The sequence below is a fragment of the Camelina sativa genome, chromosome 16, assembly GCF_000633955.1.
Source record: "Camelina sativa cultivar DH55 chromosome 16, Cs, whole genome shotgun sequence".
Classification (NCBI taxonomy): domain Eukaryota; kingdom Viridiplantae; phylum Streptophyta; class Magnoliopsida; order Brassicales; family Brassicaceae; genus Camelina; species Camelina sativa.
The window spans coordinates 7,730,101-7,748,900 of record NC_025700.1 but is presented as its reverse complement, the minus strand read 5'-3'; the positions used below and the strand labels follow the sequence as shown (position 1 = coordinate 7,748,900).

The 18,800-nt window shown below is 36.6% G+C and overlaps 3 protein-coding genes and 1 pseudogene across 3 annotated transcripts; 2 read left to right on the top strand and 2 right to left on the bottom strand.

The window, feature by feature from the left end:
• On the bottom strand, nt 327-2,390 carry LOC104750118 (non-functional NADPH-dependent codeinone reductase 2-like). Its single transcript, XM_010471867.2, has 4 exons — nt 1,870-2,390; nt 1,488-1,731; nt 1,198-1,377; nt 327-673 (listed from the first exon to the last, which is right to left on the bottom strand). The coding sequence occupies exons 1-4, from the start codon at nt 2,178-2,180 to the stop codon at nt 446-448; spliced, it is 963 nt and encodes a 320-aa protein (XP_010470169.1). The 5' UTR covers nt 2,181-2,390; the 3' UTR covers nt 327-445.
• On the bottom strand, nt 2,810-4,650 carry LOC104750117 (non-functional NADPH-dependent codeinone reductase 2-like). The gene is made up of 4 exons (XM_010471866.2): nt 4,060-4,650; nt 3,572-3,815; nt 3,299-3,478; nt 2,810-3,203 (listed from the first exon to the last, which is right to left on the bottom strand). Exons 1-4 carry the CDS (start codon nt 4,383-4,385, stop codon nt 2,976-2,978), a joined length of 978 nt encoding a protein of 325 aa, XP_010470168.1. The 5' UTR covers nt 4,386-4,650; the 3' UTR covers nt 2,810-2,975.
• On the top strand, nt 13,736-15,130 carry LOC104750116 (metalloendoproteinase 5-MMP-like). The gene has a single exon (XM_010471865.2). It carries the CDS (start codon nt 13,900-13,902, stop codon nt 14,992-14,994), a length of 1,095 nt encoding a protein of 364 aa, XP_010470167.1. The 5' UTR covers nt 13,736-13,899; the 3' UTR covers nt 14,995-15,130.
• Nucleotides 16,690-18,398, top strand: LOC104753466 (annotated as a pseudogene).

Genomic DNA, 18,800 nt, shown 5'->3' with positions numbered 1-18,800 from the left:
TTAACCTCAAAAAGAAAAAAAAAAATCAAAAGCAAAACCAAAACTAACAGTTAATCTCAAAAATATGATTTTCACTTATATTAAAACCTACATATTTGTAAAAGCCTTTAGACATATATAAAAGTTTTTTTAAAAAATGCCTTTAAATTTTTTGATGCCCTGTGGGCCGGACCTGGGTCTTGTTGGTTTAGTTACGTTAACTTGTACTTTTTTATTAATTAGGATCCTAATTGAATACAATGCTCAATTGTAGAACCACAAAATTGAGTATTAAAAAAAAAAAATTAAGTTGATAACTTTTTAGATAACAATTTTACGCATGGCTAGAGACAACACTTTGCATTATGAATGACATGTGACAAACGATGCACGTCAAATATAATTTTTACCTTATTTGAAAGACTATTTTACAACTGCCCTTGCATTCACATTTCACAGGAAGTTACTAAATCTCACCGTCCCACATTTCGGCGACAGATTTTATTGGACCTTTCTCGGAGATATAAACCTTTCCGTCAACAATCCTGCTCTGAAAAATCTCCGTCGAGATTCTTTGTTTCTCCTTCTCTGTCAAAGACCAAGCAAATATCTCCAGATTCTCTTCCAATCTCTCTTTCCTAAAGCTCTTGACCACCATGCTCACTCGTTCCTCGTAAACCCATCTCATACTCACCTGCCATTTACAACTCTAAAAGTGAGCTTTCAATAATAATACAGTAATTGCATTCTCCAAAATGTTGTACTCAGGTTCTAACACATTTGGCCTCTATGGATTCAGCTAATGCATAAAACATTTTACAATGAAAACTGGATATTTTTTAAAGTTTTCACATAAATTAAAAAAAAAACCTAATTACCCACTGGAACTAAGCCGCTGACGGATTAGTCCACTTTGTGTGTAACATCCATTCGAACCCTAATTTTCAAATAAACATAACATGCAATTTAGAGTACCAATTTGTTAAGTTAAATATTTGGTGTATTTAACTGAAAGGAGAGGGATGAAGTGACAATGAGGTCGTTCAAGCATCATTATGATGATTCAATCCATATGAATCCCTATTTCAGAACTAAATAAAAATTTCCTTCTTACTTACAAGTCATTTATGTAGTTTTCATTCAAAAGTCGTAAATTTTAACGGAAACAAAAAAAATATGTTTCTAATTTGTATCTTAGTTAAAGATTTGGGAGAGTACCTGTGCTACTGTTTTTCCCTTGGCCTCAGCAATTTCTTTAAGAACATCAGACTCCATGATTTTATGATTTCCCCAAAAGGCTCCTCTCGATCCCAACACTGAATAAGCTAACACAGCAATGCCCTTTGACTTACAAAACTCCCTCAGCTTCCTCTGTTGCCATACTGGACTCATCTCCACCTTTTCCACATTATCCCACAATTGCAAATATATTACTTATAGTAACTAAAGAGAATTGAACTTGTTGNTTTTTTTTTTTTTTTTTTTGGTTGGTAAAATGATATATTTACCTGATTGACGCTAGGTGGGATTTTGGCGATAGAGAGGATGTGTTGGAGCTTCTTGCACGAGAAGTTGCTTACTCCTATACACTTTGAAACTCCGAGTCTTTGGCACTCTTCCATCTCAGACCAAACTGCTTCATAATCAATTGGCAGAAAATCATCTTCGTCTATAGGAAACTTGTATTTGCCAGGTTTCGAGCTAACTGGCCAATGAATTAGGTAGAGGTCGAGATAGTCCAGTTTAAGATCACTGCAAAGTGCAAAGACATGGTTGTGATCATTATAATTAATCTAGAATCAAAAATGTATTTAAATCTTTCTTTGCACGATGAACCAAGTCTTTTAGTTCTCTAAGTCTAACAATGAAATATGATGACTAAAATCTCACTTCAAACTCCGTTCGATCGCCGGTACAACAAGGCCGGCATGAGCATCAGCACACCATAGCTTAGAAGTGACGAAGAGTTCGGATCGAGATTGGACTAAGCCAAGACTAACAGCCTCCGCCAAAGCATCACCGAGCGGCTTCTCAGTCTGGTACCTCGGAGACGTGTCGAAGTGACGGTAACCGAGTTTAATGGCCTCCAACACCGTGTTTTTCACTATCATCGGCTCTGGCGGAGGTGACGCGGCGGTTCCAAAAGCTAGAACCGGCATCAAGTGTTGAAGGGATCCGATTGGGAACGTAAGAGTTGACATGTTGGTGAAAAGGAAGAAGCGCCTAAAAGTCAAAGAAGGTTTGCTACGAGAGAATCGTTTCTCACTGGCTCAACTTATATACTCACTACTTAGTAGCCCACCATGCATGACTGCCATAAACAATCAAGGAAAGAAAAAACATGTCACGAGTAACTGAGTAAGTGGCCATCAAAACAGTAGCTGTTACGATCAGATCGTAACGGATGGGTTGCGTGCATGGACGAGAGATAATGCAACAATCATGAATGAAAGAGAGAGAGAACCCACAATTTGTGGGGTAATTATGTCTTTTAACAAGTCTTGGCCACTGTGCTGATACAGTTTAAACTTTAAAGAGTCTTTTGACTCGACACCAATAGTTAAATATTTAAAGTCTTTTCTGATGGTGCTCTTTACTTGTTTTTGGCGGCCATGGTGGCTACTACCAAGTAGTGAATATAATAATCAATTTCCTCTCTGTCACGCGACAAAAAAAACGAACAGAGTCATATGTGTATGTGATTATAATTCCAACTTGATTAATAAGGAGCGAGTGCAATATTAAGATTGTTCAATGTGTATATTGTGAGCCTCCTCGTCGTCCTTACTGGTTACTAGCTACTATTAAAGTTCCTAATGCCACTTGGAAAAGTTTTGAAAACCGTCGAGACAAAGTCGACGGCCTCTTCAAACGCAAAAAATACTTCATACAATTTAGCACCATTGACTAATTTTTGCAACATCATTCACTACTATAACAGGTCTGCAAGTAAATCATTCTAATGAATGATGATTGTGTGGTTCCACAAAGAGTGATCAGATCTCGCCGTCCCACATCTCGGCGACAGACTTTATGGGACCTTTCTCGGATATATAAACCTCTCCGCCGAGGTTCCTAAACTGAGGAATCTCTGTAGAGATTCTTTGCGTCTCCTCTTCTGTTAACGACCAATCAAATATCTTTAGATTCTCTTCCAACCTCTCTTTTGTAAAGCTCTTCACCACCATGCTCACTCCTTGTTCGTAAGCCCATCTCATACTCACCTGTTATTAGTTACAACTCCAAATATATGAGCATTTGAACTCCATACATATAGCTATTAGCTAATATATATTGAACTTGCTAAAACAACACTGACCTGTGCCACTGTTTTATCCTTTGCCTTGGCTATTTCTCCAAGAACGTCTGATTCCATAATTTTGGGAGTTCCCCAAAAAGCACCTCTAGATCCCAACACTGAATACGCTGTGACAACGATATCGTTCAACTTACACAGCTCCATTAGTTTTTTCTGTTGCCATATTGGACTCATCTCCACCTTGTTCACAAATCACATTCATCCACAAAAGAACATGTAAGTTTTGTTATTTCTAAACAATAAACTAAAAGAGTGTCAACATTAGATTTTTACTTGATTAACACTTGGCGGGATTGTCGCGAATGAGAGGATATGTTGCAGCTTCTTACATGAAAAATTGCTTACTCCTATACATTTTGCAAGCCCAAGTCTTTGGCACTCCTCCATTTCAGACCATACTGCTTCGAAATCCATTGGCATAAAATCATCTTCTTCTATAGGAAACTTGTATTTACCAGGCTTAGAACTAACCGGCCAATGAATTAGGTAAAGATCAAGATAGTCCAGTTTTAGATTCCTGCAAAACCATATATGTTACATAGATGATCCATATTAAGTCATGTTTACTCCATTCTTGATTCTTTAAAGATTCTAATGATGTAACGTTTTCAGTAACACAATTACATTTCTCCTCTACATAGAATAAATACGATTACTTGATTGGGAAATCAAACCGAACTAAACCACTTTTAATTAAAAACCAAATGAAACTAACCCGAACCGAACAAAAACCAAACCAAATTAGTGATCTAAAATCTTACATTAAACTCCGTTTGATAGCCGGTACGACGAGACCGGCATGAGCATCAGCACACCAGAGTTTGGTAGTGACGAAGAATTCGGATCGAGATCGGACTAAACCGAGAGAGACTGCCTCGGCCAAAGCTTCGCCGATCGGTTCCTCTGTTTGGTACCTTGGAGATGTGTCGAAGTGGCGATAACCGAGCTTAATGGCTTCGATCACCGTCTCTTTCAGCATCGTTGGTTCCGGTAGCGGAGACGCGGCGGTTCCGAAACCTAAGACAGGCATCGAGTGATGGTCGGATGGGCCGGATCTGATGGGCAGCGTTGGGACTGTCGAAGACATTGGTTCAAGATAAGTCGCTCGAAAAGTCAACGAAGGTGTGCTCTGAGAAAATGGTTTGCTTCGTGGCCTGTACTCACTATTCAGTAGCTAAAAGTATCATACATAAAAAATTAACAAAAATAAAGTAGAAATTAAAAGTATGTTATTCTTTTTTGTTTTAAAATATAGATTGCTTAGTTAAAGGCACATTAATTATAGAGTATATGTAGTAAATTACTACATATTTAAAAAAGAATTAACAAAATGATTATGAATCGGTAGACTTGAACTGTTGCTTTCTATACAAGCGGCTCAGATTTCATAAAGATGGTGTTTTATTTTTCGAAATAACCAGTTTTTTTGGCGCACTTCAACCACAAGTTTGAGGAGGAAATTTTTATTTTTCTTCTTATATTTAATTTATAGAAATGCAAATATAAATACAGATTTTTGGCACTTGCGCGTATTTCTCCGCATTATATTTTATATGTAAATAATTTCCCACCCAAATCTTTGGAAATAATCAGTTTTTTGGGTGCACTTCAACGACATCAAGTTTGAGGAGGAAATTTTTATTTTTCTTCTTATATTTAATTTATAGAAATGTAAATATAAATACAGATTTTTGGCACTTGCGCATATTTCTCCGCATTATATTTTATATGTAAACAATTTCCCACCCAAATGGCTCATTTGAGCTAACTTTTTGTTAAAAAAAAAAAAAAATCACTCTAGCATTATCTTTCTTCAATGATAATTACAAATATATCATTCAATGATAATTCTTTTTCTAAAATGTAATTCATCGGATTTCAATTTTTTTTGGAATCTCCTTCATCGTTTTTTTTGTATTTTAATGTCCATCATTTTTTATATAATACGTTAGTTTCTAAATTTAAATGTGATATCAAAAGTTATCTCTCATTAACTTGCTACTTTCTCGTATTACACATTATTTGTCAAAATCACGTGTTTTTTTCTCCAAATGATATATCTTTTCTTTTCATATGACATGTTATTTTTGTTTTGTTTTTTTTTCAGCAAAAGTAATTTATTCAGAATAAAATATGTCAAGGTACAAAAGTTCCATTAGCCATGAAGGAGGATTGCAAGAATCTGAATAAAAATCTAAATTATTACAACCCAATTTAGCTAATAAATGGGCAATCTCATTGTTTGTGCGATGAATAAAGGAAAATGTTGCATGAACAAAATTTCTGGAACAGAGTTTGATGTCTTGTAATAAACCATTAATTAATGTTTTGCAGTCTCCTTCAAAACATACATTGGTGAATCCCTTAGCAACAGCTTGTTGAATGGCCAGGAGTAAAGCTTGCGCCTCTCCCTCTAGTGAATTATTTGCATTTCTAAGGATACATGAACCCCAATAAATCGCACCTCCGAGATGGTTACAGATCATCCATCCTCCTACCGTTTTCCTTGTATCTGCTCTGAAACTAACATCAAAGTTACATTTCACCAATGGAGATTCTGGTCTCACCCAATCGGGATTATAAGGTCGGTCTGAAGAAACTGAACAAAAAGAACGAGATGGTGTTGACTTAATCCATTCAAACACATAAACCCTAGATTGAGATACGATTCAATTATGATCACAAGCAATATTTTGGAAGATGAAATTGTTGCGATCCTTCCAAATAAGCCACAAAGGAAGTAGTTTATGTTCCTTGGATAAAGATTGATCATCAAACAAGTGTAATAAAGATGAAACATTTAAATCGCGGTCTGTGTCGTGGAAGGATGATAGTAATGGGAGATTAGCCAAATCCCAAACCAACTTAGATGCAGGACATGTGAATAGGGTGTGATTAATAGATTCATCAGCGTCGTGACAACGTTGGCACAATGTACTAATATCAATACCCAGAGAGACAAGTCTAGTAGCGGTACCTAAAGATTTAGATAGCGCAATCCAAATGAAATGTTTTATTTTTGGTAAAATTTGCAGTTTCCATATTTTGTTTTTCAGTTCAACGGAAGCATGAGGAATGGCAGGACCAGGAACCAAGTAGGAAGGATTATGTGTAGCCAACCAGTAACCAGATCGAACAGAGTATTCTCCAAAGGCATTATAGTGCCAGATAATTTTATCTATTGTGACAAATTGTGGAATGTAAATTTGTTTTAAAGCATCAATATCAGTCGGTTTAATCATATCAACAATTGCAGGTGTATCCCATGATTTAATGGAACCAGTGCAATCGATTAAAGATGATAGCATACCGATGGCATGAGGGTCAATAGAACTAATAAGTCGTGGGGGATGCTCTGCAATAACATTATCCGCATTGATACGAATTATTGAACCATCACAAACACAAACTCGAACTCCTTTTTTTGGAAGACTTAAACCAGTAAGAATGGATGACCAGCCATAAGATTGTGATTTTTTGGGCGTGACATCAAGAACTGAAACATCAGGAAAGCATCTAGCCTTGATAACAATGCATCGTTAAACTTAGCTAAATCTCGAAATCCCAAAACACCTTCTCTCTTAGAGTATTGAAGCCTTTTCCAAAGCAATCCAAGGAATGCCTCTATATGAAGTTGTTTTCTTCCACCAAAAGTGCATCAGTAACCATTCTAGTTCAGAAATAAGTCCAAGCGGTAGTTTGAAGCAGGACATAGCATAGACCGGCATTGCAGCTGCAACCGACTTGAGCATAACTTCTTTCCCTGCAGGTGATAGGAACTTGCCACTCCAATTTGCCGTGCGCTGTCTTACTCGTTCAACAATATAATCAAACATTTCTTTTTTTTTCCTACCAAATTGTTCCGGTAAACCAAGATACTTGCCTCCACCCCCTTGATTTGGTATTTGTAAGATTCTTTTTATAGAAAATTGACGGAGACAAAAAACTCGAGAGCCAAAAGTGATAAAAGACTTTGAGCTATTGATTTTTTTTCCTAAGTAGTATTCATAGACATAAAAAACATCTTTTAAGGCCTGACAGTTGTGAATGTTTGCTCTGCAAAAAAAATAAGCTATCGTCTGCAAATTGAAGGTGAGTTATAGGTGGAATCCCATTGCCAATTTTGATTCCTTGTAAGCATTTGGAGGACACCTGAGACTTAATGAGGTAGCTTAAGATGTCTGCACACATAATGAATAGGTATTGAGACAGTGGGTCACCATGCCTTATCCCCCGACTTGTTTGTACCTTACCATATGGTGTACCATTTACCAAGACTGCATATTCAACTGATCTAACCGTAGTCATGATCCAATTAATCCAAGTAGTTGAAAAACCAAATAATTTCATTGTGGTTTCCAAGAAGTTCCATTCTACCCGATCATATGCTTTGCTGACATCCGTTTTAACAGCCATATATGTTTGAGAAACTCGTTTTCTTGCTTTGAGTGAGTGCATGAGTTCATGAGCAATCAATATATTATCAGTGACTACACGGCCTGCGATGAATACAACTTGAGAATCAGAAACGATAGAGTCCAAGTGACATTTTAAACGGTTGACCAGACACTCAGAGATAATCTTATAGATGACATTACGAAGCCATATGGGACGATAATCAGCTAGAGTTTCTGGCTCTATAATTTTAGGTATCATGCAGATATTTGTATTGTTAAAACCAGGTTTCATGTATGAAGTTGTAAAAAATTCTTTAACCTCCTTGGTTATATCCTCACCAACCACATTTCAACATTGTTTGTAAAATCTAGCCGTTAAACCATCTAGACCGGGTGCTTTATCATCACCAATAATTGTGAGAGCCTTAAAAATCTCATCAGATGAAAATTCTTTCGTCAAGTCATCATTTATAGCTTGTGTGACAGTTGGTATGAAGTCGGCAAAATCCATAGGTGAAACCAAGTGATTCGTCGTAGTATACATGTTTTGGAAATATGTTGCCGCATGATGGCCAATAGTTGTATTGCCACTAAAGATATGCCCTTGATCGTCATTGATCGAAGTAATATAATTCTGAGCAAACCTATTCTTAGTAGAGGCATGAAAAAATTTCGTGTTTCGATCACCAACATGAAGCCATAAGTTCCTATTTTTTTGTTGCCAATAGATCTCTTCCTGCCTGTAAGCCGAGGTTAATTGTTGTCTCAATCGGGGGATCATATCTCGGTCTGACCTGTGAAGACTTGGCATTGCTCTGTTTAAACGATATTGAAGCACATCTATTTGTTTAGCAGAATTTATGTTGCTTTTATGTTTGCAACGAGCCATATAAGTGCGACAATGCCGTATTTGATCCACTATGGTATGATGTCGTTGTTCCTTGCAAACATTCCAACCCTCTTTTACATAGCTTTTAAAATTTGCAACATCCAGCAGCCTCTTATCAAACCAAAAGGGTTTCCGTAAGATAGGATCATGGCAACCAAAACGTAGCACCACAGGTCTGTGGTCAGACCCATTAAAGTCCAGAAACTCCGCTTCTCCTCTTGGAAATGTAGCAGACATTCCGAGTTCACCAGTAGTCGGTCAAGACAACACTTGATTGTGAAGGTATGACGTTCACCAACCCAAGAGAACCTATCCCCCGTAAACTTTAGATCCAAGATGTGAGACCCGTTTAGGCCCATTAGAGGCCCAGCCTCTTTGTTAAACAAAAACCCTAAGCGAGTGTGTATATATGGGTGTACGTATTGTCTTCTTCGTCATAACCGCTTTCAAAGTTTTCGTTCCAACTTCGATCACTCCCTTGTTTCCGTAAATCTGGATCTCAAGTCACCATCACCATCCTCGTTGAGTCAAGTTGTGTCCTTGTTTGTGAGAAAGTGGGAACGAGTTGTTCGCCACATTACGTCGAGCCGTAGTCACCACCGCTTGAGTCACCGTTTGTCTCTGTCTTTCACTTCTCTCGCCGGAGTCGAGATCCATCACCGGTGGTTCGTTTGGGGTAAGGAAATCCAAACATTAACCTGTTTTCCATCTCCTTCACGTCACTGTTTTAGTCTCTTTAATCTGTTGCTTCTGTCGTAAGTCAGGTCGTTGGCTTCTTCATCTGCAAGTTAGTTCGTTGCTGTTGTTTCTGATTGCTCCGCAAGCTAGGTCGTCTGGTTCCTTTTGCACTAAGTCTCTGGTTCCTCTGCTCTGGTACTCTTGATCCGCAAGTTCCATACTAGGGTGCTGAATAGTTTTCTTCTTGTGCAAGTTTCAGGTTAACCGCTTTCAACCTCTCCGTTCCTAGTGTCGTTTTCAATCAAGAGTCAGGTGGGGGAGGGATATGCGGATTCATAACACCTCACTTACACTTTTATGCATCAGATAAGCATTAGTATAGAGTTAGACATTATTTATTGTTGGTTGATAGGTGTTAGAGTAATAATATTTACATGCGTTAATAATGCTTGCTGCATGGTTATTTGATACGTGATAGGCATGTCGATTGTTAATGCCATAAGTCGTAATGCTTACTGCATGGTAATATGATAACGTGAGATGCATGCTGCTTGTTAAGGTTTTAGGTCGTACTTTAGTTTTGATGGTGAGAAAATTATAAAGGAAATAATTATAACGGAATTGAGATTGTTGGACAGTAATGAACCGACGGGTTCATTATGGGTCATAAACCGCTGACGAGCAGGGGAAGAATCGAGCTATTGGTCGTGGTCTTCTAAGGAAGGGGGTTTGGGAGCCGGAAAAAGTGTTGATGGCCAAACCTATAATCAACGTAAAATACTTAAATATATATTGAAAGATAATTATTGTGGAATGTCTTAGTCTTTCACGCAAGTGAAAGCTATATGCTTGTTGTCTGGTTTTATGCTAGTGTTTGGAAGTTATGTGAATGTGTATTTGTGAGGTTATGTTTCGGTGGGCAGTGTGGACCACCTCACTGAGTAATTAATTACTCACTCCCTATTTTTTTCTCCTCAGGTCTTGGTGAGAACCTCGAGTAGTTGCACAAGTTCGTCTCGCTTTGTGGTGTGATTTTGGGAACATTGGGTTTAATAAGTTTACCGGTTAATTCATAACTTTATTTTATGTTCGGATTTGTTTTTATCTAAGAAATTCTTCTATTTTCTTTTGACAAGATTATTGAGATGATACATTAAGATTTTTATTTAAAGAATGTTTTTTTTCCGGAAATATGGGTAACTTAGCATTTTTATTATATAGAAATGTTTTAAAATAAACTTTCACTAAGGAAACTAGTGTAGACTCAAAGGGTTTGGGAATGGGTTGTGACACAAGAGATCGCAAAAGGACATCATTTGTCGAAAATCTCTAAAATTCCAGTCCGCTCTCAAAGGTCCACCAATTTTCTCATTGTTAGAAAGGGTCTCATTAAAGTCCCCAACCAAAACCCATGGACCATCTTTATATTGTGATAATTGTTTCAGGTAATCCCAAAAGAAATGTCTTTGATCTTGAACAGGATGCGCATAGACACAAGACAAATAGAACTGAAAGTTATAATACTTAACGTTTACATGAATGATCCTAGTATCCTTAGAAATTAGGGATACATAAACATTGTTTTTCCACAACAAAGCCAAACCGCCACTCCTACCACAAGGGGGCACAGTAATTACATTATGAAATCCTAGAGAATGAGCAAAGTCAACAACCATAGTACACTTATTAAGAGTTTCAACAAGAAATAGCATATTAGGTTTATAAATACACCAAATACTATGTAGTCTAGATTTAGTCATAGATCCGCCAAGGCCTTGGTAGTTCCAGGAGATGATCATCATGGACACAATTGGGGTACCGGGCCCCCCGCGCCTCTGTCGATCTCATTTGGTGCAGAACAGGAACCATCAGACTCAACCCGTTCCTTCTTACGGATATGGCACAAGACTGCCTGATCTTCAGCAGCTTCCCATTGTTGATAAAAAGCTTCAACCGCCACCCTTTTACGCTTAGAACTCGTCTTTCCTGAATCAAGAATCAGACACTTATCCTCATGGATATGAGAGAAGGTGTCTCTGAACTCCTTGCTGAACTTGACATGTAAATAACAGAGCCTTTCAGCCGTAAGTTCAGTATCCTCAAAATACTCGGGGGCTCGCTTGGAGCGGATGAACTCGGCCCAGCACCCGGAGTCGAGTAGTGATTCTGTAGCCCTGGTATTGTTTCAAAAGGATCAATTGTCTCGAGAGTATTGCTATCAAATAGGACATCTCGCTCAGCCTGAGGACCAGCCATGTTTTGATCATTGTCGTTTGGCGGTTCCTCTTGATAGAAATCAGCATCCTCACCATTCAGATCACATTCAGCAACATCATGTTTGAGAGAACCACATTTGGCACAAAACTTACGGAGCCTCTCGAAGCAGTACTTAATGATTGTGTTATCACCCACTATGAATTGAAAGTTACGCTTGAATCTTAAAGGCCAGTCTACATTCCAATCTATGCTAACCCTTACAAACTCCACCATATTAGCATTTTCATCAAAGTCTACTGTTTTCACTGGTTCTAATTGGTCCCCTATATACCTGGCCATATCATTGGAGAGATAAAGCAGTGGAATCCCGCGTATTTGAATCCAAAAGGGGATTATCTTCATAGCTTCATCGGTGATGTTTGGGTGCCAGCGATGAACCTTCAGCATCCATTCGTTGAAAGACCAAGGGCCACAGCGTAAAACCATGTTAAGAGATTCCTCCGATTGAAACACAAATAGAGCCTTTCGCAGCCCCAAGATCCTCCCAACGACGATTCCTTCTACACCCCAAATTATGGGCATATGTCCAATCAAAGCCCTCAAATTCTGATTGTGAGGGTTCACCGTAGAGACCACCAAAGAGTACCGGTTAGCGGTCACCGCTTTTGCGATGAATTGCGGAGGCAGCGGAACTGGGGCATCAGTTATGCCCAAGTCCAGATCTTGTAGTGATTTTTTGATATAATCACTCATTGTCGAAGAAATAGTGATACCGAACAGAGATGAAAGATTAGAGAACAGAGATAGAAGAGAAAAATTGCCGGGAAGAAAGAATTTATATAGGGTTGTCCATGGCGGTTTCCCCGAACGGTTATCCAATGAGATAAACGGACAAAGGAAACTGCCATATAACCGTTTTGGCAGAAAGACACCGAAAGAAGTTACAGTCTTTAGGCCACAAACTTCAATCGAACCAATACTCCGACAAGAAGAAAAAGAAAAACGATCGATCTGCAAATCGTTGAAAAATCGTCCTCACAGAGAAGCGTCGCCATCGAGAGAAACGTTTTCATAAATAAATTTATTATTAGTATAAATGATATATTTTCGTAACAAAGAACAATAAGTTGTTGTATTTTTGTCTTTTATTTCAAGAAAGTTTTGATTTTTCCACTTCTCAAAAAATAGTCACTCACTTTTTTGCACCAAGGTTAGTTTCTTAATTAAATTCTATTCTATACTTCTAATAAAACCCTTAATTATATATATTAAAAAAAGAATTTAAATTTTTTATTTTTGTCAACAGCATATTAGCTTAGAAAGATTTGATTCAACCAATAATATAAATGATTTTAGAATAATTTAATCATAAAATATTAAATATTGTATTTAAATTTTAACTCTAAAATAAAGACCAACCAATCTGTCAAATTACATGGAGTCACAAATTTTTATTTTTGAAGTACGGATTATATATATTTTGCTGAGGTACAGATTTTTTTTTTTTTTTTCGTCAAATACAATTTTATTAGCTTAAATCAATCCTTAACAACTGTTTGAACCTTGATGGTTGAGTTTTGGAATTTTGAAAACCACTATCAGAACTTAAACATTCTTTGGCTAGGTAATCAGCTACATTATTACAAGAACGATTCACATAAACGTAAGATATTTGAGAAAACTTTGATGACCAATAATGAATGTCTTGGATAATGCCATAATGGTTGCTATCTCTGAATGTTTAGCCTCGCCCTTGATTACTTTTATCAACACTTCACAATCGCCTTCAAAAGTCACTTAGTGAAAACCATATCTCAGCGCTTGTTGAATTCCATATAATAGTGCTTTCGTCTCAGCTATTAGAGGTGTAGTTGTATTAGATAATTCTGTTGCTCCCCATTTCTTTTCAATTCCATTATGATCTCTGATTATCCATCCAGCTGCTGCTTGTAAAGTTTGATGATTAAAACTCGCATCGAAGTTGCATTTCACCTGTGGTTCTATAGGGATTTATATTTGTCAATATGACATATTTCATGTGCTCATTGATAAAAAATTATACTCTTTCCAATCTATAACAATTTATAGAGAAGAAGTTCCTTCCAATCAGGTGGGAAAAACTGAAACTGAAATGATACTCAAAAATTTAATGCAAAATAGATACTCAAATTGGGAAAAACTGAAAGTATGATTGTGTTTGGTCTGTTTTCTATAGTATTATTTTGACTTTATAGTATTTTCAGAAAAACATGTCACGTAGCATTTAGACACCGTGTGGATGTGGAAAATGAAGCAACAGAAGCTTTTATTACACAGACGACGTCGTTTCCAACTCTCCATCTTCCATTTTTTTTCTTTAGCTTGTCTTTAATTTTTTTTTTTTTTGTTAATCTGTGTTTTCTCTTCCCAAAAATACAAGAATGAGATTTCTTATACTAGTAACGATCTTAACAAGCTTCTTCACAGTGACTCCAATCTCAGCCAAATTCTACACAAACGTATCTTCAATCCCACCGTTACAATTCCTAAACGCAACGCAAAACGCGTGGGAAACGTTCTCGAAACTCGCCGGTTGTCACATCGGTGAAAAAATCGACGGCCTCTCCAAACTCAAACAATACTTTCATCGTTTCGGTTACATCTCCGCCGCCGCCGTCGATAACTGCACCGACGATTTCGACGACGTGCTCCAATCAGCGATCGACACGTACCAGAAAAATTTCAATCTCAAAGTCACCGGAAAACTCGATTCCTCTACTCTCCGGCAGATCGTGAAACCACGATGCGGGAATCTGGATATGATCGACGGTGTTTCGGAGATGAACGGCCGAAGAAAGCTTCGTACGACGGAGCGGTATTCGTTTTTTCACGGGAAGCCGCGGTGGCCGAAACGGAAACGAGATCTGACTTACGCGTTCGTGCCGCAGAACAATCTGACCGAAGAGGTCAAACGCGTGTTCGAACGCGCCTTCACGCGCTGGTCGGAGGTGACGCCGTTGAATTTCACGCGCTCCGAGTCACTCCTCGGAGCTGATATAGTGATTGGGTTCTTCTCCGGTGAACATGGAGATGGTGAGCCGTTTGATGGAGCGATGGGGACGTTGGCTCACGCTTCGTCTCCTCCTACGGGGATGTTGCATTTAGACAGTGACGAGGATTGGTTGATCTCTAACGGTGAAATCAGCCGTCGGATATTGCCGGTGACGTCGGTGGTTGATCTTGAATCGGTTGTGGTTCATGAGATCGGACATTTGCTAGGGTTGGGTCACTCGTCGGTGGAAGATGCGATTATGTTTCCGGCGATTTCTGGTGGTGATCGGAAAGTGGAGTTAGCTAAGGATGATATAGAAGGGATACAGCATTTATACGGTAGTAACCCGAACGGAGACGGTGGTGGTGAGAAGAAGAGTAGCCGTGAGCGTCAAACTAGCGGTGGTGATAGCTTGCGTCGGTGGAGAGGGTGTGTGTTTAGCTTACCATTGGTTGCCACGTGTATTTTCTTTATTTGTTTTTAGACACTATGACATTATTTGGGTATTTTATGCCCCTTTTATTTGGGGTCATATTCTATTTTATTTTTCGTTGTCTTTCTAAAACTAAAAGTAAATATTCTATATGATTGGTTTATGTCCAACATTGGTTGTGTACTTTACCAAACTGGTTTATATATACAATATATATATATATATTTTAAATTACCTTGATTCCATTAAGACCAAAGCCTGGTTCATACAAATGGTGCCTCCAGCAACGATTAACACCTACACCGAATATAAAACTTACTGGTTTATATTTGACTATTTGTGTTACGGTGATGAGATAAATCGACAAAACTCTCTATATTTTGGAGTTTATCAACTATCAAGTTTAGGACAAAACTATCGATTTTGTTTTATTGTCTTTCAAGTTCGCCGACAACGAAAAAAAAAAATGTTTTACAAGTACCACAAATTGTTTATGATGTAACATTTTACATACGTAAGTTGGTTAGTCCAATTTTGTTTGAAAATGAAATGATTCCACGTACATCTTTCTAGTGTTATAATGGTGAATTCGAAAGTGGACTACAATTATCAACGTCGTGATTTTGAACATTGATATACTATTAAGAATCAAATAAATGGCAAATTAGAAAATAGAACTTTATAATTGTTGCCGTCAATTCACTATGGTTTAACCGTTTAAGTAATGGAATCAAATTCACAATTTGAGGATGTTCTAAAATTGTTTGTATAAAAAACTAATGCTGATCATTGCTCAATGGCCAAATTATACGGTTTTCTTGGAAAAAACTAGGTTCAAGTCCGGATTTGGTGAAAATGGTTATAGAGGAAATATATTTGTTTTTCTTGTTCTCATTTTTGGGCAAAAATAGTTTTTGAGATCCATTAAAATATGAACAAATCTTAAAGAATGTATTTGGAATACATTTTGTTTTTTTTTTCTGCAAAAAACCAATTTATAGGTAAATCTGATTGGTAAATTTTCAAAATGAAAGATTGTGTTTTAAGAGGAAACAAAAAAACGAAATTATAAAAAAACAAAACTAAATCATATACATATAAAAAACTTCATAACAAGATACTAACCAATCACCATCGTTACAAAAGAAACTAACCAACTTCAAAAACTAATAACAAAAATCAAGTTCTTTTTTTACCGTTTGTCGAGGCATCGAGCAATGCCAAACCTATATAAGCAAATAAAGGCCAACACTTCTCATTGTCTCCTATACAACAAGTATTGATAAGCAAGAAAAATTTAATATCTGCTTATACCCTAAACAAAAAAGGTAAAATGACTTCTAGAGGGTGTATTCAACTTGACATTTTAAGTGATTTGTGTGAAATTTACAAATCATATGTTATTTAATCATGAATTTTAAAAAATCTATTAAAATTCACTGTTATTGAACTGATGATTTAAAATTCTACTTTAAAATCTACTGTTATTGAACTGATGATTTAAAAATTTACTTTAAAATCTAATGTTATTCAAAACAATTTTGTGGATTTAGATTTTAATGATTTTTAGGATTCTGGAGGATTTGAGAGGATTTGTTTAGTTAAAAATACAGAAATCTAAATCTCATGGTTTTAGGTGGGATTTGAAAGAATTTTACAGAAAAACATATCAACTTCTCTAAAATCTACCAAAATTCTAAATTTCCTAAATCCCATCAAATTCTCCAAAATCATGGTTTGAATACACCCCCTATTGTTTATGCGTTAAAGACTTTGTGTCTGCTGCCTGTCTTGTTCATTGCTGTTGCAAGTCGTCGGACCGTTAAACCAAAGGTGTTCAATGTCAAACGCCATGGTTCGAAACGAGACGGAAAAACTGATAACACGGATGTATGTACACAACAATTTTTCTAATTTTAATTTTAATCACCAGTTAGTTTTGAGATAATAATATATGAATATTAAGACAATTATAAACATATATGACCAATATAATAACATAAAGATAATTATCTATTTTATTTATTTAGTTAGTTTGATAATTAACTTATATTATTTTAACGCATACAAAATTAGGTATTTATGAGAGTATGGAACCGTGCATGTGCAAGGAGAAGTGGAAGTAGTAAGATCTACGTACTCAAAGGAACTTTCTACCTTGGTGGTATAGAGTTTGTTGATCCATGCAAAAATCCTATTGAATTTGTTATTGATGGAACTTTGTTGGCTCCTGAAAACCCTAGCGACATTAAGCAAGATACATGGTCAACTTTAGGTACATCAATGATCTATCTATCTCTGGTTTTGGTACACTTGACGGTCAAGGAAAAAAGTCTTGGCCACTCAATGACTGCCACAAAAACCCCAATTGTCCTAAATTAGCTATGGTAACATTGCTTAAACTTTTTCACTTAGCGCCTCATTTTCAAATATATGATTATTATTTACTTGTAAAGCATATTACATAGTGTGTGATATGATACTTATACAATGAAAAATTGATTTAATGATTATTTATTATACCCAATTTTATTTATGTTTGTACTCATTTTATATATATATGAGAAAGTAACAAATCTTTTAATAAATTCGATTTTTTTTCATAGACTATGGGATTGGATTTGTGAACAATTCAAATATTAAAGACATAACATCACTCAACAGCAAAATGGGACATTTCAACTTCTTCTCCCTCCACTACTTTAACATTACTGGTGTCACTATAACAGCTCCCGGTGATAGTCCAAACACTGACGGTATCAAGATGGGTTCGTGTAGCAACATTCAAATTTCAAACACAAATATCGGTACTGGAGATGATTGTATCGCCATTCTCTCTGGAACCACTAACCTCAATATCTCAAATGTCAAATGTGGTCCCGGACATGGGATTAGTGTCGGAAGCTTAGGGAAGAACAAAGACGAGAAAAACGTGAAAGACTTAACGGTGAAAGACATTATTTTCAATGGTCCAAGCGATGGTATTCGGATCAAGACTTGGGAATCTTCAGCTTCTAAGATCCTTGTTTCAAACTTTGTGTACGAAAATATTCAGATGATTGACGTTGAAAAACCGATCAACATCGATCAGAAGTATTGCCCTCACCCACCTTGTGAACATGAAAATAAGGTTAACTTTTTATGCAAAAAAGCAAACTTCATTTTCTTTTCTTCCATTACAAGCAAAAACAAACAATACAACTTGTGCTTCTTTCTTTCAGGGTGAGTCTCATGTTCAAATCCAAGACGTTAAGTTAAAGAACATATATGGAACATCAAAAAATAAAGTGGCTGTGAATCTGCAATGTAGCAAGAAATTTCCGTGCAAAAATGTTGAGCTAATTGACATTAACCTCCAGAAGAACGGACTTGAAGGTGGTCCTTCCACTGCAAAATGTGAAAATATTAACGGTTCCGCAAGTGGTAACATGGTTTTCCAACATTGTCTTAATTGATTTGACGGTCAATTAAAACAATGACAATGTGTTGTATATGATATTTTCATTTATGTATAATTTCCTAATTAATTGGTGTATATGGTTATGTTTTCTCTTAAAACCTAAATTCCAAATCGAATCATAAATATGTACATGTTTTCTGATAACTTAATGCCAGGAAAAAGGTTATCCGGTGTTAGAAGACAAAAGATTCATACAAAAATATTTAGAAAACTTGGGAGAGTTTTGTGATCTAAAACAAAGCATTATTGTTTTCTAAGTAGGTTTAGTGTAGTTATAGGAAAATAATTGAACCAGGTCAACCTGGGAAAAACCGGGTTATCGCATGTCTTAATTATAGATATTAAAAACTAAAAATTGAGCAATTGAATAAAACATATGAAAATAAACTTACTTGTT